Source organism: Python bivittatus, unplaced genomic scaffold (genome assembly GCF_059951505.1).
Source record: "Python bivittatus isolate LINGU-HERP-01145 unplaced genomic scaffold, Pbiv_v1 ctg000020_np1212, whole genome shotgun sequence".
NCBI lineage: Eukaryota > Metazoa > Chordata > Lepidosauria > Squamata > Pythonidae > Python > Python bivittatus.
The window spans coordinates 43,472,172-43,498,434 of NW_028277030.1; the positions used below are offsets into that span (position 1 = coordinate 43,472,172).

The 26,263-nt window shown below is 36.8% G+C and overlaps 1 protein-coding gene and 1 pseudogene across 1 annotated transcript in view; one reads left to right on the forward strand and one right to left on the reverse strand.

Moving 5' to 3' along the window:
- The window catches only part of KCNQ5 (potassium voltage-gated channel subfamily Q member 5), a 352,113-nt gene that overhangs the window by 282,006 nt on the left and 43,844 nt on the right, over window positions 1-26,263 (forward strand). Inside the window, exons 4-7 of the mRNA XM_088150699.1 lie at window positions 12,959-13,134; window positions 13,757-13,882; window positions 21,137-21,247; window positions 24,576-24,671. Coding sequence (XP_088006825.1) covers window positions 12,959-13,134; window positions 13,757-13,882; window positions 21,137-21,247; window positions 24,576-24,671 — 509 coding nt within the window. The remainder of the gene's footprint in view (window positions 1-12,958; window positions 13,135-13,756; window positions 13,883-21,136; window positions 21,248-24,575; window positions 24,672-26,263) is intronic.
- On the reverse strand, window positions 5,245-5,811 carry LOC148217047 (mpv17-like protein 2 pseudogene; annotated as a pseudogene).

A 26,263-nucleotide genomic window follows, 5' to 3' on the forward strand; every position in this document is an offset into this window, starting at 1 on the left:
ATAAAGACCTTTATTCTCATTTCAGGGCCATCCCCCTACAACTTGAAGGAAAATATCGCTTGCTCATTTGTCACTCTAGACCTGTAAAATAAAATGATGCAGAGCTTTGCTTAACCAAATGTTCAAATCACTTAGATCTTTTGTATTAATGAGGCCATCCAGGAAAACTACCTTGGGGAGTTCATCTATTGATCCAGACTAGATTCTAGTTCCATAAACATAAGTGTAATCTTCCAGAGATGAGCCCATTCAACTGCTCCATTTTCAAATCAGTCCACGAGTATCTAGCAACTGGTTCCCAGTCACCATCCAATTCATATTAAACTTGCAAGAAACCCACATCAGCAAGTTATTTACAGCTGTTTTCTCCAATTCTCAGGTCCACTTAGCAGCTGGATGGTCTAAAAAGATAGACAAAGAAATTGGGGGTTTTCACAGGTTCCCTCCATCAGCCCTTCAAGGGACACCATTCCTCACTTCTGGCCAATAGAGAAATGTTATGCAATGGCACTATCATTCTTTCTCAGTGGTGGGACAAAGGACATTACAGACGTTTGCAATGTATTGTAAAGAAGAATGATAACTTATACATTTATGTTCTTTGAAAAACAAAACAGACATAAATGGCAGATTAGTGGCCATGTTATTGTGCAAATGAGGCAGCTTAAATACTTGGGCATATTGTTTCAGGGTTTAGGGACATAGAATGTCCAAACCCTTTAGGCCACAGAAAACTGCCGGACATCATTTGCTGCTTTAAAGTGGTTATTTTTAAAAAAATTTAATCAAATTTATAGCCAATTTATACACTCAGCTTCCAGGTTGTCCAGAGGAAAACAACCGCCCAACTTTACAGTGCACAGATATGCACCTATAAAGACAAAGATCTTCATCATCTTGAGAAACCATAATCTCAATTCCTAAGGGCAATTTTTGGTATTACACATTGTGTTCCTAATGCTACACTGTGAATTGAAGCTGGCTTTATTTCCTTAGAAGTCCAGATTTGGCAAAACAGACCTGTGTACATATTGTTTTAAGCTGATACATTATCTACAAGGCCTAGCTCCCTTAACTCTGTATGAGAAACTTCACTCCAGGTAGATAATTTCACTGGAATCAAAACAAGAAGTTTCTTGCCATCTGTTGGACGTGCAAAAGCCAAAGAAGCCATAAAAGAGCATATATGGGATATCAATAAACAAAATTACTTTAAGAGAACCACCCATTGATGTGTAGTCAGAAATCCAGCTAAATGTTTTGCCCTACCTTCTTATCTTTTTAGTAACCAGATGTGATGCAATGTGAGGGTGACCTTGGAAGATGGGGGGAAGAGATGCTGCCCAAGGAATGATTAGATAAAAGAGAAAGGAGTCCACAACAGAGTAATGGCCAGAAAAAGAAACTTAGGAAGGACCCGCCCTAAATACTCAGGTGGTAAATAGGGAGGGCAGGAGATTTGTACTTTCAGACTTGCAAGATTCTGTTAATGTAACCTTACAATAAAGTAGAATTAGCTCATCTAGTTGTGTTTCCTGTCTGGTTTACCTGGGAGGGCTGAGATCAGTCTTGCAAGTGTGAAAGTACAAATCTATATGCTTAGATTTAACTTTGCCACTGCCAACCTTGGTTTTTTTCTCAGCTCTTTGTCCTTGTTTTGTGCTCTTTTTTCTTTCACATCTTTTGTGAAATCAAATATTCCAAATCCACAGTTTAATGATAGTAATGCCAGTTCTTAGTTTATTATGCTTTACTAGTTTAAGTTGGCGGGAGAGCAAATAACAAGCTTTTGACATCAGATAGAGAGCAATCATCTGTAGAAAGTTCCCTCATCCCTTTGACACATTTTCTAGGGCAAAATTCTACCACTTCAACAAGTGTGTGTGGTATTGGAAATAGATATGGACAAGCAATCTTCCTTGTATAATGGCAAACTCAAACTCTTAATGGTTGACCCTATTATTGACAAGGACTGTAATAGTGCAGAAATACTCAGATCAGTTTGAGTAGTTCAGCTTTCACTGCCAAATGGTGAAACTGTTTCAAAATAAACACCACTTTCGATTACATACTAGATTACAATTTATCAAAAAGAGAAGCTGATTTTAAAAAAAAAAGTCCTATGTTCTTGCTCCTTTGCTAATGTTCTGAATTGATAGACTGGAAGTTATATAGGAGGAATGCAGTAATTTAGGTTCAGCCCATAACCATTCTACTTCTGAGTAGCCTCACTAAATTACAAAACTGAATATCAAATATTTTTAGACCTATACATCAAAACCACAATCTAATAGAGAGAAATGTGTGTTCAACTTATATTGAATTGTGGCCTGAATTGTTTTCTTTTTCAGTGATTTCCAGCTCCTGGATAAAATAACCATCATGGTATAGATTATGAATAATTGGATCCATACATTTCTGACAGTGTTCTGTTTATTGAAGGCTTCTGCGTTGGGAGAAGGGAGGAGGGAATTTTATGCTGATATCTTCTGAACAGCAAGAGGAATGGCATGTAGGTTGAAGGTGAAAGGGGGAATCAATGAAATTTGGCTCTACTTTAATGGGAAAGTCTTTCTGTGCTGCCAATAGCAATCTGGGTACTTGCCACAGTCCAGGGATATGTAACTCAGGCAGAACATTTAGAAGAAAAGGGTCCTTTTTACCACTATCTTAAGACTACAACTGTAAAGCTAGTCCCAGCCTTGGCACAAGTCAGTATCAGGAACCCAACAAACAAGCAATAAATGGCAGGGAAAAGACAGAGACACAGTGAGGTAGAATCCAGAGTTCTAAGAACGCCACAGCAAGGTACATGCAACAGAGCTGAGGCTTCAAAAGTTGTTCTCGGCATTTTTTCTCAGGGAGGGAAGCCAACAAATAAGCTGAGCCTCCACCCAAGTGCACAGCTGAGGCACGTTACTCATTAGAATCTGCACTTCTGCTGGCCTGCTTTTTGGCAGGCAGCCTGACTGGCAAAGCTCAGCCCTCGGCCATTGTATGTTTAAAGCAGGCCTCTGCTTGGGACTGGGTGGGTGAACTTCAGAGTCTGAGACACTGCCAGGGGGTACAAGCAGGGAGCCCTGGGGGTTGCTGGATCTGCCCCAGCCAGAGTGGAATCATTGGCTTCAACACTGCTGAAATCACTCCCTCCAGGATTATTACCCCTAGATCTCCCTATGTGTTTGTCTATTAAATTTGTATGCTGTCCAACTCCCAACAACTTTGGGCAGCTCTACTTCCACCTCTTCCTGCTCAGAAGACAAGTCCAGCGGGGCCATAGCAAGAGCTCTGTTGAATTGAAGAAGGAACCATTCCACAAATGGTAAGACTTCTATTTGCGGAAGAGCTCTCTAGCTTACTCCAGAGTGTTGAATTTGATTAGGGAGACTTTGGATACATTCAGATTCCTGCTCAACAAGTCCTAAATCAGGTTCATGCATCATGCTATTGCTAATTATGGTTTAATGACAATTTATTGAATAAATAATTGTTGACTGAGTTTGCACAATGTTCTAGGTCATAAACCATGCTTTACAGATCACATTGGCTTGGTCCAGACAATATACTAAGCTAGAAACAACCCATGTTATAGCTTAGGGCAATATGTGATCACAATCACTATTTCACTGCCGAATATACCTGATTTATTATAAAAGACAAAGTAGGGGACAGCCATTTATTCAGAGAGTGAAGATATAATAACCAATAAGCTAAAATATGGAAATGACTGACACACAAGGTTAGAAACATGTATCTCTTACTGTTTAGCATGTCAATACCAGTATTAACTAATTGAAACGAGTATATATGGGATTGATTTTTTTAAATAAAAACTTTACCCAAGACTAACAGCTCTTTTACTTACAATGAATAAGTTTGCAGAGGAGTTTTATCCATGTTTCCAGATCCTTGCTACCAATTCTACTACAGTCCTATATTGATGTTTGGATAACTGATAAATCTGTTACAAGCCCTTTGGTATCTTTACTGATTGGACACAAATTATCTAGATTAGCTATTTAAGATCAAGACAACCTACAATAAACCATATAAATATATACAGCAGTTAGTTGTGATAGTGTGCTGGGAAACTACCACACTTTTGCTACTGAGCACCACTGCATGGAGAAGGACTGAATGTCCTTAACAGAAAGCAGTTTGAGATAGAGACGTATGTAAATATTGCTATGTAAGTATTGTGTAAATGCACAGTTGAAACCAACTCTAGCGGTGATGTCTGTGGTTCACACCAGGTAGAGTTATGTCTTGAAGTAACCATTTTCATGTCTCAGCCATCTTGCAACAATCTTGAGAGAATCGGGTCCCCTTTCCTGGCATAACGGTGCCCCACAGTAGAAGTTGGTGGTCCACTGTAAGTTGCTACAGCATGTTGATTACATATATCCAGCTCTTTTTTCCCTGCCTCCTGCTTCTTCTCAGTTGACTTTTGTGCAGATTGCGTATATTCTTTGTATTTTGAAAATCTATGTATGCCATTCCTTAGCTTACCAAATGTAATTAAAACTTTGGATTGTTAGAGTAATCAAGCAATAATATCTGTTGGGCAAGTTCCATTGAACAGAAATGGAGAACAATGAAAACTGCCATGAGGCTTTCACAAACACAGAACAAATTATAAACAAGCAGCCATAGGCTGAGATGATCTAAAACAGAACTATGTAAAATCAGAATAATAAACTAAATACAGTATAATTGACTTTTGATATCCCCACTTTTATTTTATTTTTGTTTCCCATCACCTAATGATAGAAAAGCCCCAGAGCTACAAATAGAACTCTGAGTAAGCAGCAAACTGGAAAACACACAGTATATTCAGATGAAATGTTTCCAAGTCAACTGGAGACCAACCAGCAAATAGACTAAATTTGTTAGCATCAGATCTGTATTAAACTGTATTGTTTTAAGGATTTTTAGAGAGTATTTATGGTTGAAAAATGATGTATATGTACTTTAAAATAAATAAAGTTGAGCCTTTGCACTGTTTTAGACTCGGTTAATGCAATAAATGCCTCAGCGCTCATTTAAAAAAAAAACAGGTTTATTCAGGAAAACTAGCATAATAAAACATTATTTTATCTAGCTTACCCTTTACAAGGATAAGAGGAACAAAAGAATACAATTCCATTGAGAATGCATCAAATCTGTATATATTTTTAGCTAGTGCAATCATTTGAAAGAAAGAATTTCTTCTTTGGCTCTTCTGCTTCCAAGCCTTTGCCGTCCTCAGCTTCGGTGTTTCAGATATGAAAGGTAGACATTCCATCCCAAAGTCACTACATTCACAAACAGCACTCGGTATTGTGAGGGGAGATACAGAAAATTTAACATTTGAGCTGCTGGCCAAAGAGTGAGCTCTGCCAAGTAATAGTCCCAGAATTTATCCCTAAATTCATCAATGCCATCTGCCAAACTATGGCCTTGAAGCAGCGCCATGATTATGAAATACCAACCTCCGAAAAATGGAGCAAAGGCCTGGTCGATTGCTACCTTCATGATGACAACCTTAAGATGTTGAACTCCTTTTCTTGGGGTTATTTTGTCTATCCATAAATACCAGTAATGCAGGAGTGGCCCTGTGCTACATCCAGTGACAAACATGTGAAATGTACGGTCAGTATCCCACTGTGGTGTTTGCTTTTTCCTTCGCTCCAAAGACTGCTGTATTATATCTGCACCTCCTAGTAAGAGTCCAGAGCTAACTGTGTTGATAATGAAAAGACTGCGGCCACCAAAAAGTGGGGCATACATTTGTGCCAGCCTGGCCAATTGTCGAATAATACGGGAACGCATCTCACTTTTTTGTCCTGAATTAAATACATCTAGCTCAGATAACTATGATGAGCACATTTTTCTTGATACTTCATCTTTTTCTTTTCCCAGACTGAGAGTGCTGTGTCTTCAGGAACTACTTTATGGTAGCTTCGTAGAGATCATTTAAGTAGATAATTCATGGTAAAGATCAGAAGAAAAATCAACTTAAAACTAGCATGTAAGATGAGGCAAAGGAAATACATCACAATATTCTAGTGAAGAATTTTACTTTGGTGCCTTATTGTGATGTCACTGCTGATCTTCAACATCTTGCACTTAATGTAGCAGAAAAATAAATCACATCAACTGAACAGGTACACAATTACCGGAATAATTGTTCTTATGCCACATATGAAGCACAAATCAGAGAAGGGGAAATTGTAGATCTTAAATCTTGTTGGTTTTCATGGACGCATTTTTACATGTGTCACATGCCTTATATACCTGTAAAAAGGGGGGGGGGCTTCAAGTGCCTGGTCATGGCCACCATTCTGATGTCACTGATCCCTCTTGTGGACACCCCTGGGTTGCACTCTTTTTGAAAGAGCAGTAGGGTTGTTCTTAAATGAGGATTTAGCATTCCTTTGAAACAGAGCTAGACTTGTGATTTAAAAATCTGCTCTGCACCAAAGGTTGATTTAAATCTGAAAAGAGAGTCAGATGCTTCTAGCTGTGTGTTACATTTACCAATGAGTGCATAACAGTTTTTCCACTGCTCTGTATATCTGTATTTTTACCATTTTTATTACCCTGGTAGAGGGCAGTGTCATTTTACCCACTTGTACACCATTTTTCCTACTCCACAGGCAATTTCCTGATACTGCCAGCCACAGCTACTCATTGTACCCTGCTATATCTGTTAGTCCAATGGACTGGCCAAAGAGTGGAGCAGAATCCCAGGGTGAAAAGGGAGGGAGTACCTGCAACACTCCCCAGAAGCTCTCCTCAGTGACTCACTTCATATAACAGAGTAGGCAAAAGCATGATCTTATGCACAGGCATTTTTATTTTTTTGGACAAATATTTATTCTTTGCAATGGACCATATAATGCTAACTTTCTACCAGCATTTGCATGTCTAAAATTTCTCCAGATATTTTCTCATGTTAGTAAACCTTGTATCAAGATAGATAAATTAATTAACTTGCTTGGAGTTTTTTTTCCCCCCTTATTTAATTTGCCATTGTGCACTACATTTGCCATATCAAACAGCTACTTTAGTCCTTGATGCATTAATTTCTATATCCATACTCCTCCCTGCATTATACAGTCTGTCTAACATTACTTTACAAATCATTTTGTATTTTCAGACAACAGTAAGGAATCATCTAATTGCAAAAGTGCACATATATTCACATCCCCAACCAACACATTCTCATGTCACCACGAGTATTCTTTATATATTTATCCATAACACATTAAGAAAACAAGAGAACATCAACTGTTGAACCATTAGCTAAGCATTCCATTTATTCTCACATATGCTTCCTTCTATCACATATCACTCTTAATTGCATTCAGCAGCCAACCTTCAACTCCATATTGCACAAACCATTCCACAATTCCACTTATTATACTCCTGTTGTTGCATTCATACATTTCTCTGTGACTTGCTGGCCCCTGTTCAGCATAAACCTACTTCGCAAAATTTGTTCTTTGTTACTTCTCATAACCTTTCAGTCAGAGTTCTGCCAAATACCTTCCTAAACATTCTTAACAGACTAATCTTTCTGTAGCTTTTGCATGCACTCTTGCTACCTTTCTCTTTGTACAGGGGAGCAATAACAGCTTTCTTGTTGTCAGGCACAGATGCAGGCTTTACACGCAACTTTAAGAAGTTGCAAACCAAGCCCATAAGCAAATTACATCCATATTTTTACATTTCTGCAGTTATAATGACTACATATGACTTACCAATTTTCAACATTTTGCAGCATTTATGCCTTCTTGTTCATTTATAATATTTGATTGAGTTCCATTTGTTAACACATCACTGTCATTCCCATACTGATTTCTAAAATATTCCTTCCAGCATTTCCTCACTTCAGTTTCATCCCAAATAATTTTCATTACTTTTTTAAAAAAATTCCATTGGCTGTGTTGGACACCCCTTGTTTAACCCTCTTCATCCACTTCCAAAACATTTTTTTTTTTAATTTCTAGAAAAATTACTCTGGATTTTCTCTACCTTTTTTTAATTTCTGTAAAGCAATTCATGTTACTTTATTCAAAGCAACAAATACCTTCTCTTTCTTTGTATCTACTTTCTATTCATTGAATTGGGAGATGAATCTGTCTTTTCTTTTTTTTCTTTTTTTCATGTAGGACATTTTTTTTTCTTGCACTCTTGTTTCTTTCATTTATTTTTTTCCATGTCACTTTTCCTCAAATATACCTATGACCCTATCAAAAAATGGTCTCTCCCACATTCATAATCTTTCATCACTCTTGTAGGTTTCACTAATTTGTTGGTTATTTCATCATCCCATTATGCTTTTAGATTTATATTCTTTCCTTTGCCATGTGTTCATAGGTATCCATTCCTGATGAAAATGATGCCAGAATGATGAAGCATTCATTGCGTCATTATGACACACAGGCCAATCTTTCATATTTGGTTTGCAACACTCTTCGCAAGAATGTAAGGGGCAGAGTTTGTATCACAATATCCCGAAACACATTTTCTCAGTTGCTCCTTCTTGCCCCCATTTAGATGATTAGGTATTAGATGACATGGTATGTACATGAGTGCTTATGCTTAAATCACATACTCAATATAAGTAGACCTTTTTGCAGAGTCTCACTAGGCACCATTCTCATTTATTCCTGAATCTCCAAGCAGCTTAATTACTTTTAATATACTTGCTTTTCTCATTCTCATTCACCTATTCATGTCATATAAGCAGAATAATTTTTCCCTAGAATTGCATTCATTCAGAATGTTACAGTTTTTCCCAAAACTCATCTCTAGTTCTTCCATTATCACCATTCACTGAAGTGCATATACAATTATCACCAGCCAATGGATTTCTACTTACATATGCACTCACAGCAACCTGGATGATACCAATTTATTTTTTCTGACATACAATTTAGCCCTCTCATTCATAATTAAATTTACCACTTCATACCCTTGCATGTATTTATTAACTCCATTCCACAAGATCAGACCACATTCATTCAGATTTATTATATCCTCCCATTTCTCTTGATTTCCCACATAGCATATCTATAGTTCATTTCATTTCATTTCATTTCATTTCATTTCATTTCATTTCATTTCATTTCATTTCATTATGTTTTTACCATTTATTCCTCTTACATTATACATCAAAGTCTTCCATATGCCATGGTTGTCGAGATGGCCCCACAGATATTGCCCTCTGCCACCCATCATGGTTTTTGGTTAATCAAGGCCTTCATATAATGCTTTTTAGCAAGATAAAGAAAGTGTAGACTAGGTTAGTAGCCTCAGTTTTGCCTGCACTAGATGCAGCATTATTTGCTGTTAACAATAAGAACAGTTTGGGTCAGTTCTGACATATTGCAGCTAGTATGGATGGAAGGACAGAGCAGATTCTAAGCCCTTGTGCTCCTTCCCTTCCCTTCCCTTCCCTTCCCTTCTCACCTGCCCCCAGCGTCAGGACAACCCAGCTGCCAATCAAACAGTAGGTGCCAATCAAAGAGCAGCATTGGGTGGCAGAGGAGGACAGGAGACAAGATGACTTCCTGGGAACACTGCAGCCATAGGACTCACAGCGAATAGACTGAACAAACAGAGCCAAAGCCCAGGAGTAAAAATAAAGAGTCAAACTAAAGGATAGACTGCCTTGCAGAGAAGGAGGCAACAGGAAAGGAAGCAGCAGCTGAGAAAACGGGGGGGGGGGGAGAGAAGCCGTTTTTTGTTTTTGTTTTCCTTCCCTCAGACCTGGCATGAGGGAAAAGTCCTTCTAGCTATTTCGCTCGGCTGAAGAAAGCCTTTGGAACAGGAGAAGGTCCAGATGTTAAACTCTGCTTAATCTTTACTTATCCATACATTTTGTATTCTCTTTTTTTAATCAATAAAAAGAATCCCAAAGTGAAGTAGCTGTTAAGTATTCTTTATTCAAGATGAATTCAAAAGATGACTACATAAATTCTAGGTAAGCAAGGAAGAAAAATTAAGTAATTCAGTTCATGGGTTTTGTCATTTTGAAAACATATTTAATGTGATAAAAGTCTAAGTCAATTTATTTTGATTGAGACAGAAATAATCTGAGGGAAAACTAATATTAAATTGTTCTCTTTCACATTGTTAGAATAGCTCAGGATGTATTAGATGCTAAAAGTAGGTAATTCAAGTAGACTACCCAATTTTCTGAATTCTTCCTTAGAACAGCATAAGTCTACTGCACAGCAATAGTAGAAATCAATTTTCACATGCTAGTCCCTGTATTATTCAGGATTATTGTGACATCTAAACTACTTCAGTTCCTTTTAACTTAAAACACAAAGCTGTTGAAACAAAATGGCAAATCCTGGAAAGACTGAAACCCCTTTCTCAAATTGGTAATTAACAAGATTCTCATGTACAGAATGCTCTATATGTATTTGATAGCTCTGAAAAGTTTGGAATTATATTACATCTGCAAAAATCAGACATTCAGATAATTTCCTTAAGATATCATATCAGTTAAGTGACTTTCCTGCTTCTGAGCAAAGTCAGTTTAAGAGAAAAATGCTGTATACAAAACAACTAAGTAAAAATATTGTCAGAATATGGGAATCTGAATACTGCCTTAATATACCTTGTTAATATACATGAAATCATATTTATGAGCTGTTATGCTGTTTTGCTTCAATAATATAAATTACATGCATGTAAATTTGATAGTCTCATACACGATACTGATATAATACTTCAGTTGTCCCACAGTTTCTTTGTCATGGATCCCAAATACATATCAATATATCACTATCACTTGAGCAGATTGTAAGTGGGCTTTTAAAGGATGTTTTCAACTTTGCCACTGGGCATTTGCATGGCTCCATCCCACACCAGCGGCACATTTATGAATAAGCTTGAACAAATCATACTTATGATAACCACCTACAAGCACTCATGTGGTTATGATGTTTTTGTAAGAATTTTTGCCATCTGGACCATCCCAAATATCCAGCAAATTAACTTGGAGTAGAGTTATCCGAAATCATATTAAGGATTGTTGCTATTAAATAAACAAAATAATCAAAGATCAATTCCTTAACTCCATTTGATGATGCAAAAAAGAAAAAGAAAAACAATCTCATTTGCCTTTTTAAGCTTGAAATTAATTGCAACATTAATATAAATTATCTCAGAAAAGCCCATGGATTTAAAGAACATCTTCTCTTCAAACGTTATTCTCTTTGTGTAATTGACTGTAACATCTTTGATCATCTTTCTTATTCAGAGACTCCCCCACAAAGATTATCCTTTGTTACCATCATCTGGAAATTCCTAAATGCTGCTTTTCATCCCAGTGGAATGTTGGAAAGAAAATATGTAAAGGGAGCTGGGAGTCCATTTTTCTGTCCATTCATATAACTCTCCCAAAACTGAACACAGCAGGATCAAATTTGGTGTGGAGAAAGAAAGTGTGTTTGGGGGGGGGGGGGGGAGTTTAAAAATAGGCTGGGGTAGGCTAGAGGCTGTGAAGAAAACAAAATCCTGAAAATTCCCAAATGTGTCCCTATGGGAGAGGTAGTGGGACAGCATCTCAGAACAGACTGCTCAGTTTATAGTCCTCTTCCCACCCAGTCGTGTGACCCAGAGCACACTGCTGGTAAAGATGCTGAATGTATTGAGGACTGTATTTTAAGAGCTAGCTGTAGTCTCAGGAATTTCTCCCATGTTTCAGGTGGCAGAATGCCCTGTTGTTGGAACAGGTTTAGTTATAAACACCTACTCTCTTGGAAAGACAGGATGTGGCATTATGTGGTTGCATCTTTTGTATCTTTGCCAGTTAAAACAATTTATGCCTCTGCATTAAAAAAAATGAATCGTTAGTATCATTTTTTGAAAATGTCTGTGGCTGCAATCACTGGAAGGTGATTTGAAGGATCATACTGCATTTCCCCATCCTGGCAGGATACAGTACTCTGACCTTAAAGGGGGAAAATCTGATCTCAGAACTCCCACCCAGTGTCTGAGGCTCATTGTCTCAGAATTTCCTGATATTTAAAAAAAAAAAAAAAAGCCGTTCAGAAGGCATGTTGAGGGAGGGGCCACAGATCCTCCTGACCTGCTGATATAGCCCCGTGCAAATGTGGAAATTATGCCAGTAGCTAAGATAGATAAATAAATAAATAAACAAATCATCTTGCCTTACCAGCAGTGTCCAAGAGGGTATTAGTTCCAACTTGTCAGTCCTTCAGAAACAGGATTTTATGTATACTGTGAAAGTTGGATGATTCTGCCACTCTTCCTGGGACACATATTTGAACAGCATAGAACATGCATTAAAAAACTCCAGGTTAAATTAGCATGGATTACAGTAAATGCTTGTTTCATAATATTTGTTTCCTTTGTGATGCAAGGAAATGAACATACACACAAAAAAGATAAGGGCTTCAGGCCCCAGTCTTGAAATGCATGGAGTGCCCAAGAACAGGGCTTGGAAAAGACAAGAATCTTGCTTGTTCTTGTAAACTGCTTTAAGACTTGAATAAAATAACCTCTCTTTTTACAAGAGAATAGCACTCATATTTGATATTTAATAGTATTTGTTGATTTAAAACATGCATATACACATATTTTTTCCTGTTCTGTTTTCAGATTTTTAAATTCTTAACTAGCACTGACACTAGCATTTACTTTCTCTTTCCTTACACATACGGCTATAAAAGTGAATTTTATCCTATAATAAATTGTACCATTTTTCACAGATTAAGCATAAAAAATGAAATTATACTTAACACACCAACTGGCCATATGCCCCTTCTAAGTTTTTTTATGAATGTTATCATAACTTTATTTCAGCTCCTAATTACAACATTTTTGTAATTCTTAATATGAAACATCAATCCAGTTCATCAGATGATGGCATCCTGACTGGCTATAATTGGTTATACATACATTAATATATTTTGTGATGTATTTCTTTCAGACATCATTGTTCTCATCGCTTCAATAGCAGTTGTTTCTGCAAAAACTCAGGGTAACATTTTTGCAACATCAGCACTCAGAAGTCTTCGTTTCCTACAGATCCTTCGCATGGTACGAATGGACCGAAGAGGAGGAACTTGGAAATTGTTAGGTTCAGTGGTTTATGCACATAGTAAGGTAAGAGCTCATCCACATATTTCATTTTTGTGAATTTTAGGTAATTTGTATATTGAATTTCTGCTACGAAGAAAGAAAATTCCAAATTAAATTGAATAATCAAAATAGCTTACAATATTTTTGATGCGCTTTGACCTTCCATGAGTGTGCATGTGTGTTTTGTATATGTGTGTGTGTGTACATCTGTCTATCCATCCCTCCATCCCTCCTCCATCCATTCTAAGTTCAGGAGTCAAAGAATCATGGAACGAGTTATACATGTTGAAAATGTGTGGCCTTATGTGTGGACAGCAACCTGCATGTTGTAATAGAAATCCTCTTTTGAAAGTTGCAATAATTTTTTAAGAAAATCTGAGATTTGTCACAGAAATAAGTTCTGATCAAAGAAAAAATTCATAAAGCCCACCAGATACATCCAACCTCTGGCATAAATGAAGTAGTTTGAATTCTGAAGCCCTGAAACAGCATGATTAATTATACTTTTTATTTAAGGGATAATTGGTATACCCAAGGAACCTTTCACATTTAACTAAAAGAAACTCTATAAAATCTTGTATTCCAACAAATATATGAATTCAGATAAATTGTCAGAAATGTTCATTTTTTTATTCTTATCTTGCAGGAATTAATCACAGCTTGGTACATTGGATTTTTAGTACTTATTTTTTCATCTTTCCTTGTCTATCTGGTTGAAAAAGATGCAAATGCTCAATTTTCTACATATGCAGATGCTCTGTGGTGGGGCACAGTAAGTACAAAATCAATCGATCTGCATAATATAAACTAGCCTTCCCCAGTCTGGTGCCCTTTGGATTGAGACTGTAACTTGATAAATTTCCAAAAATGCCCATAGTTGGCTAGGAATTATAGGAGGTTGTTGTCTTAATATATCTGTTAAGGAAAGTAGATTTACACTTTGTAGTATTTAATATTCTTCAGAATCTTATTAAATGAATGGAACCATTATATTGTATCTTGGTAAAGGAGGAGTTAGTAGTTTTTTCAGCTGAGGGCTACCTACATTCCCTTGTGGGGAAATGGTTGGGGGCTATATACTAGCAGTGATTCTAGGCAAATTCAAAGAGAAAAGCGGCTATGATCTTTCTTTCTTTCTTTCTTTCTTTCTTTCTTTCTTTCTTTCTTTCTTTCTTTCTTTCTTTCTTTCTTTCTTCCTTCCTTCCTTCCTTCCTTCCTTCCTTCCTTCCTTCCTTCCTTCCTTCCTTCCTTCCTTCCTTCCTTCCTTCCTTCCTTCCTTTCTTTCTTGTCTCTCTCTTCCATCCATCCATCCATGTATCCTTCAATCTTTTTTTTCTTTCTGATTCACACTCAAACTGACATGTGCTCATATCCTTTCACCTAGACACAGACATAAACAAAAACAGTTCCTCTATATTCTTAGGGAATTTCAAGTGTACCCATTTTCTCTCTTTAATATGTATTCATGCACACATGCCTCCCATACCTTTCTTTCATGTATAGCCTCTCATTCAAAATTGCCCTGTCCTTCTTGCCTTCTGTCTTTTTAGTCAAATGTTTACATTCTTACTGGGTTCTGTTTTTCCACTAGCAACTCATGTTCCTTTTATGAACAGTCAGGAAAAAGAGGCTTCTCTTTTTTAAAAATATAATGGAAAAAGAAAAGCAGACAGAAAACAACTTGTTTAGAATGAGGAGGCATTCAGCTGAAGGTGGCTCAGCACAAGCTACAGATTTCCAAGGACATAGAGCTGGAGTCACCCAGATGTGTAATAGGGCTCAGCTGGAGTCGCCCAGTTGTGAATAGGGGTTACAATTATTGAATACCCTGAGCATGATTCATTCAATGATTATATATGATCATAGCTGAAATTGACATAAGGAATTGTATAGCTTATCTTTCAAAATAAATACAGGTAGTCCTCACTTAATGACAGTAACTGTGACTTATGATAGCAGTTGCGGCAGTTCCAGTTGCTGTCATTAAGCAAATCCCATGAGGTCATTAAGCGCGACGTCACATGATCACCATTTGTGGCCTCCTGCCAGCTTCCCCATTGACTTTGCTTGTCAGAAGCTGGCACTAAAGGTTGCAAATGGGGAACACATGACTGTGGGACACTGCGACCATCTTAATTGCGAACCAGTTGCCAAGTGTTTAAATTATGATCATTTGACTGCAGAAATGAGGCTGCAGCTATGAGGACTGGTCATAAGTCTCCTCATTCAGCGCCATCATAACTTTGAACAGTTGCTTCATGAGTGGTTGTTAAGTGAGGACTACCTGTATAAAGTCTCTTTCCTTAGGCGTTATAAAAACAGACAGATAGAAGCTCTGGAAAAGGATTTTGCAAGTTTTATGTAGAAAAATAAGACTGTAAAACCACTGGGGTTATCTCTCAAACCAGGATGAGCAAAGGCTAGACTTTGTCCCATGACTTTTGTCATAGCAAGAAAATGAACCTACAGTTATGGTGACGTATGGCTCTGAAGTCCTGTAGTACTGTAAAGTATTCATGTTGAAGCTGTAGTCTTCCAGAACTGCTGGATTATAATTCTTAATAATCCTCACTAGCTGTGGCTGCTGAAAAGTGTATTTCAGTATCTTTGAGAAGGCTACAGGAGCCTATCCCTGCCCTTAAGCTTTAAAAGAGGAGGTACAGGTTACTCCACCTATTACTAATTCTATAACTTTCCTACTAGAAAATGTACTCTGCTATCATCCTTTGATTGAAAAGATGAAGCCCAGGATTGTTTTGTCTGATTTCTCAGAAGCCAAAAAAAAACACCCCAGGCTCAAGCAAAGTTTATATTAAAACTGTAGTAGCTGGGTTCGCTCAATACACCAGATTAGGCTAAAATGAGGTTGTTTAGATTTTGGTTCAGCATGTTATGTGACCCAGCATTGTCTTAGCATGTATTGTGAAACAAGTCATCAAGTTAAGACATCATATAATTTGTTTGGATATATCACTTTTTCTTCTAAGTTTGGTTAAAATCTGGTTTAAAATTTAATGTGTTGAATATTCACAAATAATCAGTCCACATCAGGATTTAAGGAGCAATAGCACTCCCCACCCCCGTGTTCTTGCTTAGGAATAATCACCTTAACTTGACATACTTTGCTTTGCCTTGATCCATCCTGCTGGTCTCAGAAAAGACTTGGCTTAACTATTTCCATTTTTTTGTGAGCCTCATACTATACTTAAATAGGATGGCAGTCAATAGGAGGGTATTGGCAGGCAGTCAGCTGCAGGGTAAGACCAACCGTAACTGAGTACTGTCAGTTAATCAATCAGTCTTGGCCTACTGGCCTTTGTACAACTCCACCCTTAAAGACTGATCTTTAATCAATATGGTTTACCCTGAGTACTGGATTTTAATTTAACAAATAGCCAATACAGATTAGGAGCCTGAGGATAGCTTTAACACTTTACCCATCATTCCTGCAATGCCCTTATTCAGTTTAACCCCTTATTCTGTTCTAGTGAGAATTCTAGATGATTTTCAAAAATTAAAAATCAAAACACAAAACATGTATTACAAACATATTAAAATTAATATTGAATTCAGTTATCAATTTAAAAAGTGGATAAAGAGATTTCAGATTTCAAAATGCTTGAGAGAATGGGGACCAAACACAACTCCTGAGGGAATGCATTCCATATCCTAGGAGAATAAAGGTCTTTTCCCTCATGTCAGAAATGGATTTTAAAAGCTAGATTGGTTTATAAAGAGAAAGGTGGTTCCTTAGATAGTCAGACCATTTAGGGTTTTAAAGTCATCTGGTAAGTCGGTTGCTGTATAAATTGAATGAATAAATAAATCAGACTTAGTAAAGAGCTCATTCCTTTATTCAGTTGGAATGTATTTTCTTTTAATTTGGATGCTTATTAAAAAATGCATCCCAACAGATGGGCACATCCCCTCAAGGATGTGACATTGCCAAATGATTGCATCATTCATTAGGAGAGCTTCCTATTTCAGATCATAATACTTGCATAATATCCTACTTAATAATTTGCTATCAATACCTTGATGTGTCCCACCTACACTTTATACCCTGTGGTGATACATTAATCATAGTGGTCATGTTGCTGTTTCTGAACCACTGAGAGATGGCAGTTCCACATGCTGGAATGTTTTATAATTAATTTAATAAGAGTTAGATTATATATTTAATTGATTAGAACACCAACATTATAATCCTAAAAATTAAACTAATTATAATATCACCACCTTTTATTCATTTGTGAGGTTTGCTTAATTAAGTTAATATTAAGGCAGTCATATTATGCCTTTTGATTTTACTTTAATTTGGATTAGGTTTCAATCTGAGATTGCTTGAAGATGTCATTGTTACTGCTAACTGGAAGAAAAAGCCATGTACTATGAAGTCCTTTGAAGTAGAAATAGTAGGAATCTACTTCATACACCAACCACTAGGTGTATCTGTTCTGATAGATAGCAGTTCTCCAGGATTTCAGGCAGAGGATATTTAATCACCTGTTACTTAGAATGTAGAACTTCCTTCATACAGAGGATATGCTATACTATATCAAAGATCAGTGGGATCAGCCCTAAATAATTCTGCTTTCAGAAATGTAATATTCTGAAATAAATAGGTTGTTTCGTTCAGCATGTTCAACATATGAACAATAATATGATACAGAGTCCAAATGAGGATTTTACTGTCACTGAAATATATTTACTCATTTTTGCCATTTGATTAAAAAAATATTTTAAAGAAACTAAGATGATACATCACAGACAGCCTGAACATATCTGTCTTGCAGATTTATTTATTTATTTCATTTATTTATTTTTATTTTATTTACAAGTACTTTTATGCCACTTTGGTTGGGTGAATCTAACAACTACAGCAGTTTAAGCACTGCTGCTTACTCTCCATACAATAGATGCAGTGACATTTGACAGCAAGCTTTTGAGCCCACCTGCCCAATACTGCACCATTAGCCTTTATAACTAAATTAACCCTAATCCTCCTTTCCGGCACTGATTAACCAATGCAGGTCTTTGTTGCTGGTAGGGTACTGTGATCTCTCCGGTACCTAATGTACTAGAGCTGAAACGACCCTGTCCTGAGACAAGAGGTGCACTTCTGCTCCATCATTTTTTCTGCATGCTCCGTTCTGCACACCTTCTCCTACAGCAGCGCTAAATCTTATTCTCAGCCAGCCAATTGATAAGCATCACTCTGAGGGTCTTCTGAGCTTATGTAGTAAGGTAGCTGCTGCAGTTCCTTGGGCAGGCAGACATTCCAATCTCTTGACAATGTGTTATTACATACTCAGATTAGCTAAATTAGAATGACTGGCTGATGGCAAGTTGGTCTGGAATGTTGCACAGTGTAGACATAATGAAGTGGCTACTCTGAACTTCAGGTCAAGAGGCAGTGACTAGGGCTTGACCTGATTTTCTTAGCCATCATGGTTCATCACCCAAAGCAGTTAGTTAGGCTGGCCTTGCATGAGAATCAGACCTCTTGTTCTATCCTTGTCCACAGCTATTGAAAATGAAACCATCCAAATTTGTCACTGGTCCAGATTTATATCCATTCTAACACATATGTTGAAATATAGTTATACAGTATCTTGGAAAGAAATTAGACTGTTTTAAAATCTAGGTCAAGAAATATTAGTAATACTTATTATATACTGTATATCTCCCCTTTAGTATGTATGCTGCTATTTGGAGAAATATGAACAAACACAAGCTTCCTGCCTCCCCAAAATAACTTTGAGTCCAGATTTGGAATTTGAAATCTAAATTGCTTCTGAGTACACTGAGTACATTACAGTGTGAAAGAAAAATTATGTTCAGCTCTGTTGCTTAAGAACCCCTTAAGTGTTAGAAACATGGTTCAAATAGAGCAAGAAATCTCTGATACACTTAATGCTGTAATATTCTTGTCAGAGCTTCAGAACCTGTTGACTGTGAAAAAAAGCAGACTGGATTTGAGGAAGGTGTGTTGCTGTTCCTTCTTTTTTATCTTTTGGTTCTCAATTATACAAAAATCTACAATGCCTGTAATAGAACTCTGCTGATGAGATTTTAATTCTTTATTGTCATTAAAAGTAGATGGCAGTTGGCACTATCTTTTTTATAAGCGTCTCTACTTTTTGTCAAATAGAGCTTGGAAACATTTCTCTACTCTCTGGTGCCTGGCAGTGATCAGTTGGATGCCAGATCATTCAGGTTCATTCCTGATCAAACAGGCTAATGCAGATTTACTGAAAGAGTAACTTTGTGAAATGGCCAGGCCCTGAAAGAAAATGAAGATTTTGTTAGTCCTTAGTATATTTCAGCTCTTAATTGGCTCTGCACTCATTTTGGGAATATAATTTATTTTTATTAAATTAATCAGAGATGAATTCCTAGCACTTTTAAAAAAACATTTCAGAGAAGAGATTGACCTTTTTTAGCTCACAAACAGCTGTAACCTGCATGCATTTTTGCACGTAGAACAGCTGTTCCGGTGCTCAAAGCGTAACTGCCTAGATTCTGATGTTCTTTGAATCAGACATGGATGGAGTAAGGTTGATGCCTTGAGACCTGTAATGGTACTTATGGAGACTGTTGTATGGACGTCCATTTTATGGGAGGGGTTCTTTTCCCAAAGAGTTTGCAAATAACAGCAAAATGACATTTTCCACAGTGAAAAAGTTATTTGTCATTATTATTTCTCTCCAAAGGAATATTCTTTAAAATTCTCATTGTAAGATGTGCCTGCAGGGTAGAGTACCCAGCATATATTTACCAATCTGTCTTGCTGTGCTTATAAGTGATATTGATGACATGTTGTCAAGTGGGCTGCCAAATTCCTGCTTGAGGAGTAAAGTACAGTAATAGCAACTTCATGGCTTTCTCCAAGTGGTATTAACAGCAAAAATGGTCATCAGTAAGTGGTATCATATAACTACAGCCAGTGCATGTTCTTAGAAAAAGCTTAGATTTTAGGGGGGGGAAGTCTTGAACTAGAACCAAAATACTACCTTACTGTGGTTTAAGACTGTAATAAAACGATCAATTGATCGACTGACTAGTTGCTTGCTTGCTTCATTTATTCACACTAACGGTATGAATAAACATAAACAGTATGAATAAACAATAGAATAAAGTATAACATTCCTTGTTTCTCTGTGACTGGGGCTGGCCTTCTGGAATAGCCTCTTGCTGGAGGTTCAGTCAGCTCCAATGTTACCTGCTTTCCAGAAACAGCTGAAAACAGAGCTTTTCCATAGGGCGTTTTGGTGCTAATGCCAGGTATTGTTTATGGATGTCTATGTGTGCAGTTATCTTTTATTATTGGTGTAACTGTCTTTTTGTCCGGAAATAAAAATGTGATAAATATATAGAGAGTGAAAGAAAAAAATGTAAAGAAATAAGAACTTACTTCAACTGGAGTTGAAGTTCTTCATCCTCATCATGTTGCCACAGTACCAGCTGAAAAAAAACTGAAGGAGTTCAGTGTGACTTGACTCCTGAAAAGCTGGGGTCCCGCTGGAAAGCTCAAGCAGGGAACGCTCACAGTGTTGCTTTGTACAGACCCAACCCATATGGGTAAGGCATAAGAACACAAACAATAACTTACAGGCAGGCTACATTAAGATCTCTGTAAATGCTGGTTCCCAAATCTTTTTGCCGAAATAATGGATATGTGTGAGGCATTTTTATGTAGGAATATTTTGGCTGGAGAGAAGCTATGATCATCTATGCTTACTCATTTCCCTCCTTCAGTACCCCCAGCCCCTAGCCAAACTTATATTCACCTTGACTGAAGAAAATGTATTTTGAAAATATTCAAAGCAACCTGAGAGGCAGAGCTGATCTTAGTGATTAAATGTCACTGAAACAAGGGTAAAGAGCCAAAGAGAAATCACACTGTTTCCTTATTTTTTATAAGCGGTCTCTATACACTTTGGAGAGCTCATGTTAGAATTCTTGATATCTATACTGTCTGCATTTTTTTTTTCACCCTTGGTTTATATTTGTTTATTTTCAGATCACATTAACAACAATTGGTTATGGAGATAAAACTCCTCTTACTTGGCTAGGAAGGCTGCTTTCTGCAGGGTTTGCACTGCTTGGCATTTCTTTCTTTGCATTACCTGCTGTGAGTATCTTTACAACTGTGTTTTAAACTTGAAGGACATACTCTGTGCTGGATATGTGAGAAACAATATTAGCCACTTATATCAATGTATTTGTAAAGCCATGTTAACTATTGCTATTACATACAATACTTTTTAAATTTTTAAGGTGCTTTAAAAGCTTATTTATCTCCAATGATAAATATGTACATTTATGAGACATCCAAAGTTTTATTTGGTAACACTGCATCCAAAACAAAGTTTGCATGGAGCTTGCTAAGATTGGTTAAGTCGATCCCCACTATGAATAAATGTCAGGGATTGAGCCCATCCTGGTTTTTCATCTGTCCTTAAGGTTATTGGGAGAAGAGCAGGATCTCCATAGGCTAGAGAACCAGCTTCTTACATCAGTATAGAGATTTCCTCAAAGGAAAAGAGATCTGCCTTGTCCAAGCATATCTTTCATAATGTAGTTAGGAATCTCAGTAAGTTCTAGTAATCAATACAATATTTACATGTTAGAGTACTTTTACATTGTAATTACATGTTAACGTATTTTTAGATGTAAATTGCATGTCAGAGTATTTTCCATGCAAATCTATACAGGATTTTTAAAGTAAAAAAAATCTTTTACTGTCAGAAATCATCTAGAAGTGCTCATCTCCCAGAAGGCTAAGGAACATATTGTTCTGTACTCTGGAGCTTTTTTGTCAGTTTATGAATATAGATTAGATACTGAAATAGTGAAATAATGAAGTACGTTGCTTCTATGCCCTGCAGAAATACTATTATATATAAATTAATAAAGTGAAACATTTGCCTAGGAACAGATGCTCTTTCTGATCCAGCTGCTATCTAATGCTCTTAAAGGAAATTTATAGTGTTTGGCTGCTGAAATTCCAGTGACTGTTCACAGCTAAAAGAAAAGCTTTCTCCTTGACAGATACCAACACCTACTTGAAAGTTTTAGCAATTTCAAACAGCACTAGATAGAGTAGAAGATGCAATGAATGCAACCTGATATACATATTCTAGAGCTCTCCAGTGATCTGGATTTGAAGAACAAAATCTAATTCAAAGCACACATGGGTGCACTTGAGATACCAGTCGAGAATATCTTAAGCCAAATGTGTGTTTTTCAGTGGAGGGCTACTGTAAGGTGTTCCTAACAGATGCTACATGCACACCCATATGCAACTGAATTATAATGTGTCCTTCAAATTGGGGTCTCTGCACAGCCAAGCATGTACCTTTGATATTTGTCATTAAGTAATAATCTACTTCTAAACGTATGCAAATAGTATTCCACAATACACTAAACATTTTACTTGCATGTGGGATGCTGCACTTTTATTAAGTTGATACAATGTAGTGATAAAGAACATCCCTGGTTTAAATAGTAAATTAACCATATTTTCATTTAAGTTTAACTACAAATATACCAGCATTCTTCTTTAGCTGTAATATGAAATGATAATACTATATAACTTGTAGAATTAATGAAGTGATTTATACATAGGGAAATGGATTTAGACTTCTGTTAAGCAGACTTCTGTTTTATTGAGGATGGAGGATCCTAGCTCCCCCCTACCCCCCCCCCAACAGTCTCCTGACAAGTTGTTCTAAAGGAGAGAGTAGGAATGAGAGAAGTAGCACTAGGGGCTGCAAGAGGAATTGGCAAGAATTGCTGACCTAGCTTTCCTCTTCAAAGGAAGGAGCCCATCAGTACATGGAGGGACAAATCTTGATCCAAGCCATTAAGTGTTATATTTTTGGCACAGATTAATAGTCATCAAACTATCTATCACTTCAGTCTACTTGAGAAAAGATAATTCTGAAATCTATTTCAGGGTGTTAATGGTTTTGCAAAAGCAAGTAGTTTTCCTGACTTCTTACTGAAATTTAGGCCAACTGGTTGTTACATTGAAGTTCCCAATGTGATTTCATTTTATGTAAGATGTGGACTGCAATAGGAGTCTAATCCTTTTCCCCATGCCTAACCCAGTCTAGATTGCTCCATGGACTTACATGGAAGAAACTCTGTTACCTAACCAATGTGTGTTTCTAAACTCTAATAATTGCTTTCCAATGCAAGAAGGCATTACATGTTTGTTTTGCAGGGCAGAACAGTGTTAAGATAACAGTTCTTAATATTTCTCCCTTCTTCAACTCACCTTTGACATTGCAAACTTGGGGGGCAGAGATGTTAGTAGGAAAAAAAAATAGAAACAAGTATGGAGAATGTAGGGGTTAGGCAGGAAAAACACTCAACCTATTTGCCAAATCATGCTCTGTCACTCCCTTTAAATTAGAAAAGTGGTTGCTGAAGTCTGAAAACTTGAACTGGCAATGTTCTTTATAGTAGCATGCTTAAAGAGTCACTGGAAAAGTAGACAATGATTGACAATTTTTGTGTCAGAATCAAATCGTTGATAATACAACTTAAGCATACTAAGTTCATATGAAACATTAAAACAGATTAAAATGGAGTGGACAGTGTAGTCTTCAGTATGTTGTGGGAACCTAGCTATTTTCTTAACATGTTGTATGAACCAGACCATCATGTTAAGCCTAGTATGGTTTATTTCTTTGGGCATAGCATGTATGAGAACATAGGAATTCTGTTTTGTTAGACTGAGGTAAGCCCCATGGGATGTGATTCCAAGGAGTGCATTATGTCCCATTGTTGTTGTCCCTCACTTTGATTCAACAGATGCTTCCATCAGTGGGACATGAAGAGAGGTGTTTTAGCATTGTTCCCAAACTATTTACAACATTCCCCCACCATTTTGGGGAGACGATTGGGGATTTTTCCAGAATGGTATGGAAGACAAGGCAGGGGCAGTTGGGTCATAATGAAATTCCCTAATCAAAGAAGAATTGATAGAAAGAGGGTGCTGGGCTTTTGCCTATTCTTTCCCCCTAAAGCTGTTTTTCTCAATTTTTTCCCTGGTAAAACACCTGGAAAACAACAGTATTGGAAGGTAACTCATACTGAGAGAAAATTGGCTGGAAAAATGTGGTTCCAGTAACAGTAATAACAACAACAATAAGGTTAAGGGCAAGAGAAGGATTCAGAACTTTCCATGTTCCCCACTCCTACAGTTCTTTAAATTGTTCCTGTTTCCTGGTTTGTAGGAATTTGGCAGAATCCTGTCCCATATGGACATTAAATGTACCTGATGTTCTCCACATTGGGTTCAATAATGTCATTGCAAATATTGAACCAAACCATGCTGTGACATACGAGCCATTTGTATAATGCTTGTCTTAGATTTTTGAGATTGCATATTTTTAACTCTTACCAGAATTATTTTTCTGATTATGAACCTTTGTTGTATTGTACTCAAGGGCATTCTAGGATCAGGATTTGCATTAAAAGTACAGGAACAGCATCGTCAGAAACATTTTGAAAAAAGAAGAAATCCTGCTGCCAGTTTAATTCAAGTAAGTACCAAATGAAGCAGATTTTCAAAAGTTCTTGATAATGAATATTACAAGCCCAATTGTGCCAGGTTTCACAGAAATACATACATTTAGGAATGATCATTCCTGTTCATTCTTCTTCATTCCAAGTCAGTTGAGGAAGTAAGAAACCAGCCTTCTACATCCATAATCCCAGTTGGAAAGGGAATCATGTGCATAAATTGTAATCAAGCAGCTGGGCTATTCACATATAAACTAAGTTCATGTATCATACCAAACCCATTTGCTAAACCATAATTGATTGATTTAATATATTTTATACTGCAATCCACAAACATCTTAAACTGGATATCTACTTAGAATGATTTATTGAACAACTCACAACTGGGTAAGCCATAAATTGTGATTTACAAACCACAAGTACCTACATTTATACAACATGCTAAGCCATAAATCATGGCTTACAACCTACATCAGCTGGGTTCACACAATATACTAAGCCAAATGGCCCTTAATCAAAATCTAATACTTCCCTTTAAAATCAGCACAATAGGTCCCTTTGCTATTTGCATTCATTGTGTGTTTAGAGTTTGGATTTCACTTTGTATTTCCAGCAAATAACCTTTTCAAAAGAACAGGGATTCAATAACTAGAATTAAAATAAATGTAGAATAATATTTGATAAATAATGATAGATTAATTTATGATACCCTATACACTTGCATATATTCAATTAATGCATAAGTAGTGTAACTCTGACAGGATGGCAGGGAAAACTAAATTCAGTTTGAATGAAGAGACCTGTGTCCCAAGAATATAATGGACTAGCTTGTATGATTGAATATGGACTTTTTCCCCTAAATGAATACATTATGGTGGTATTGATATGTAAAAGGAATCAAAATACATTGAAACGTCTGCATAGCTGATGTTTTAATTGTCTTATTATTAGTAGAATGGTTCTCTCTTTTTGCTTTGAATTGAATTCCTTCACTTTCTTCATATCCAGCATCCTATATTTAAAATGATTACACTGCCTGAAGGGAGTTAGTTTGTGTAATGTGTGAAATACAGGGTCACAGAATTATTCTCACATTCTTTGGTTGTTGTCATTGTTCTTCCTGTATGAGTAATCCTCATTATCATTTGGAAAGCTGGACTAAATCTCTTCTAAGGGATTTTGGCTTCCAAATTATGCTGGATTATGCCTATGAAAAAGAAATGCCAAATGTCTCTGCGGGGAGATTGTTCAAGTCATTTCCTGGACTGAATGTTGTTTATGCTTCTCTTAGAGGTAATGGCTGTGCAGTCAGTGCCTTCCCACTCACCAACAGAATGCTAGCTGAGAAGGAAAGCTGCCTGTTCGGATAGTTATTATGATATGAACCAGGTCTAGGCTACCCGCTCCAGTATATGGTTCTTGGCTAGCCTAAGACTCTATACTCTGCTGTATGCTTTACATTATAAAGAATAACAGCAAGAAAAAATACGTAGTATTACCCTAGCATTAGCCATTATGTTGAAATACACTTTGGTATTCTCAGATCTGTATTTCACATTCAAGGGGAAAAGCGGATATGGACTCTCTGTCTATCTGTACCATCTAGTATGTA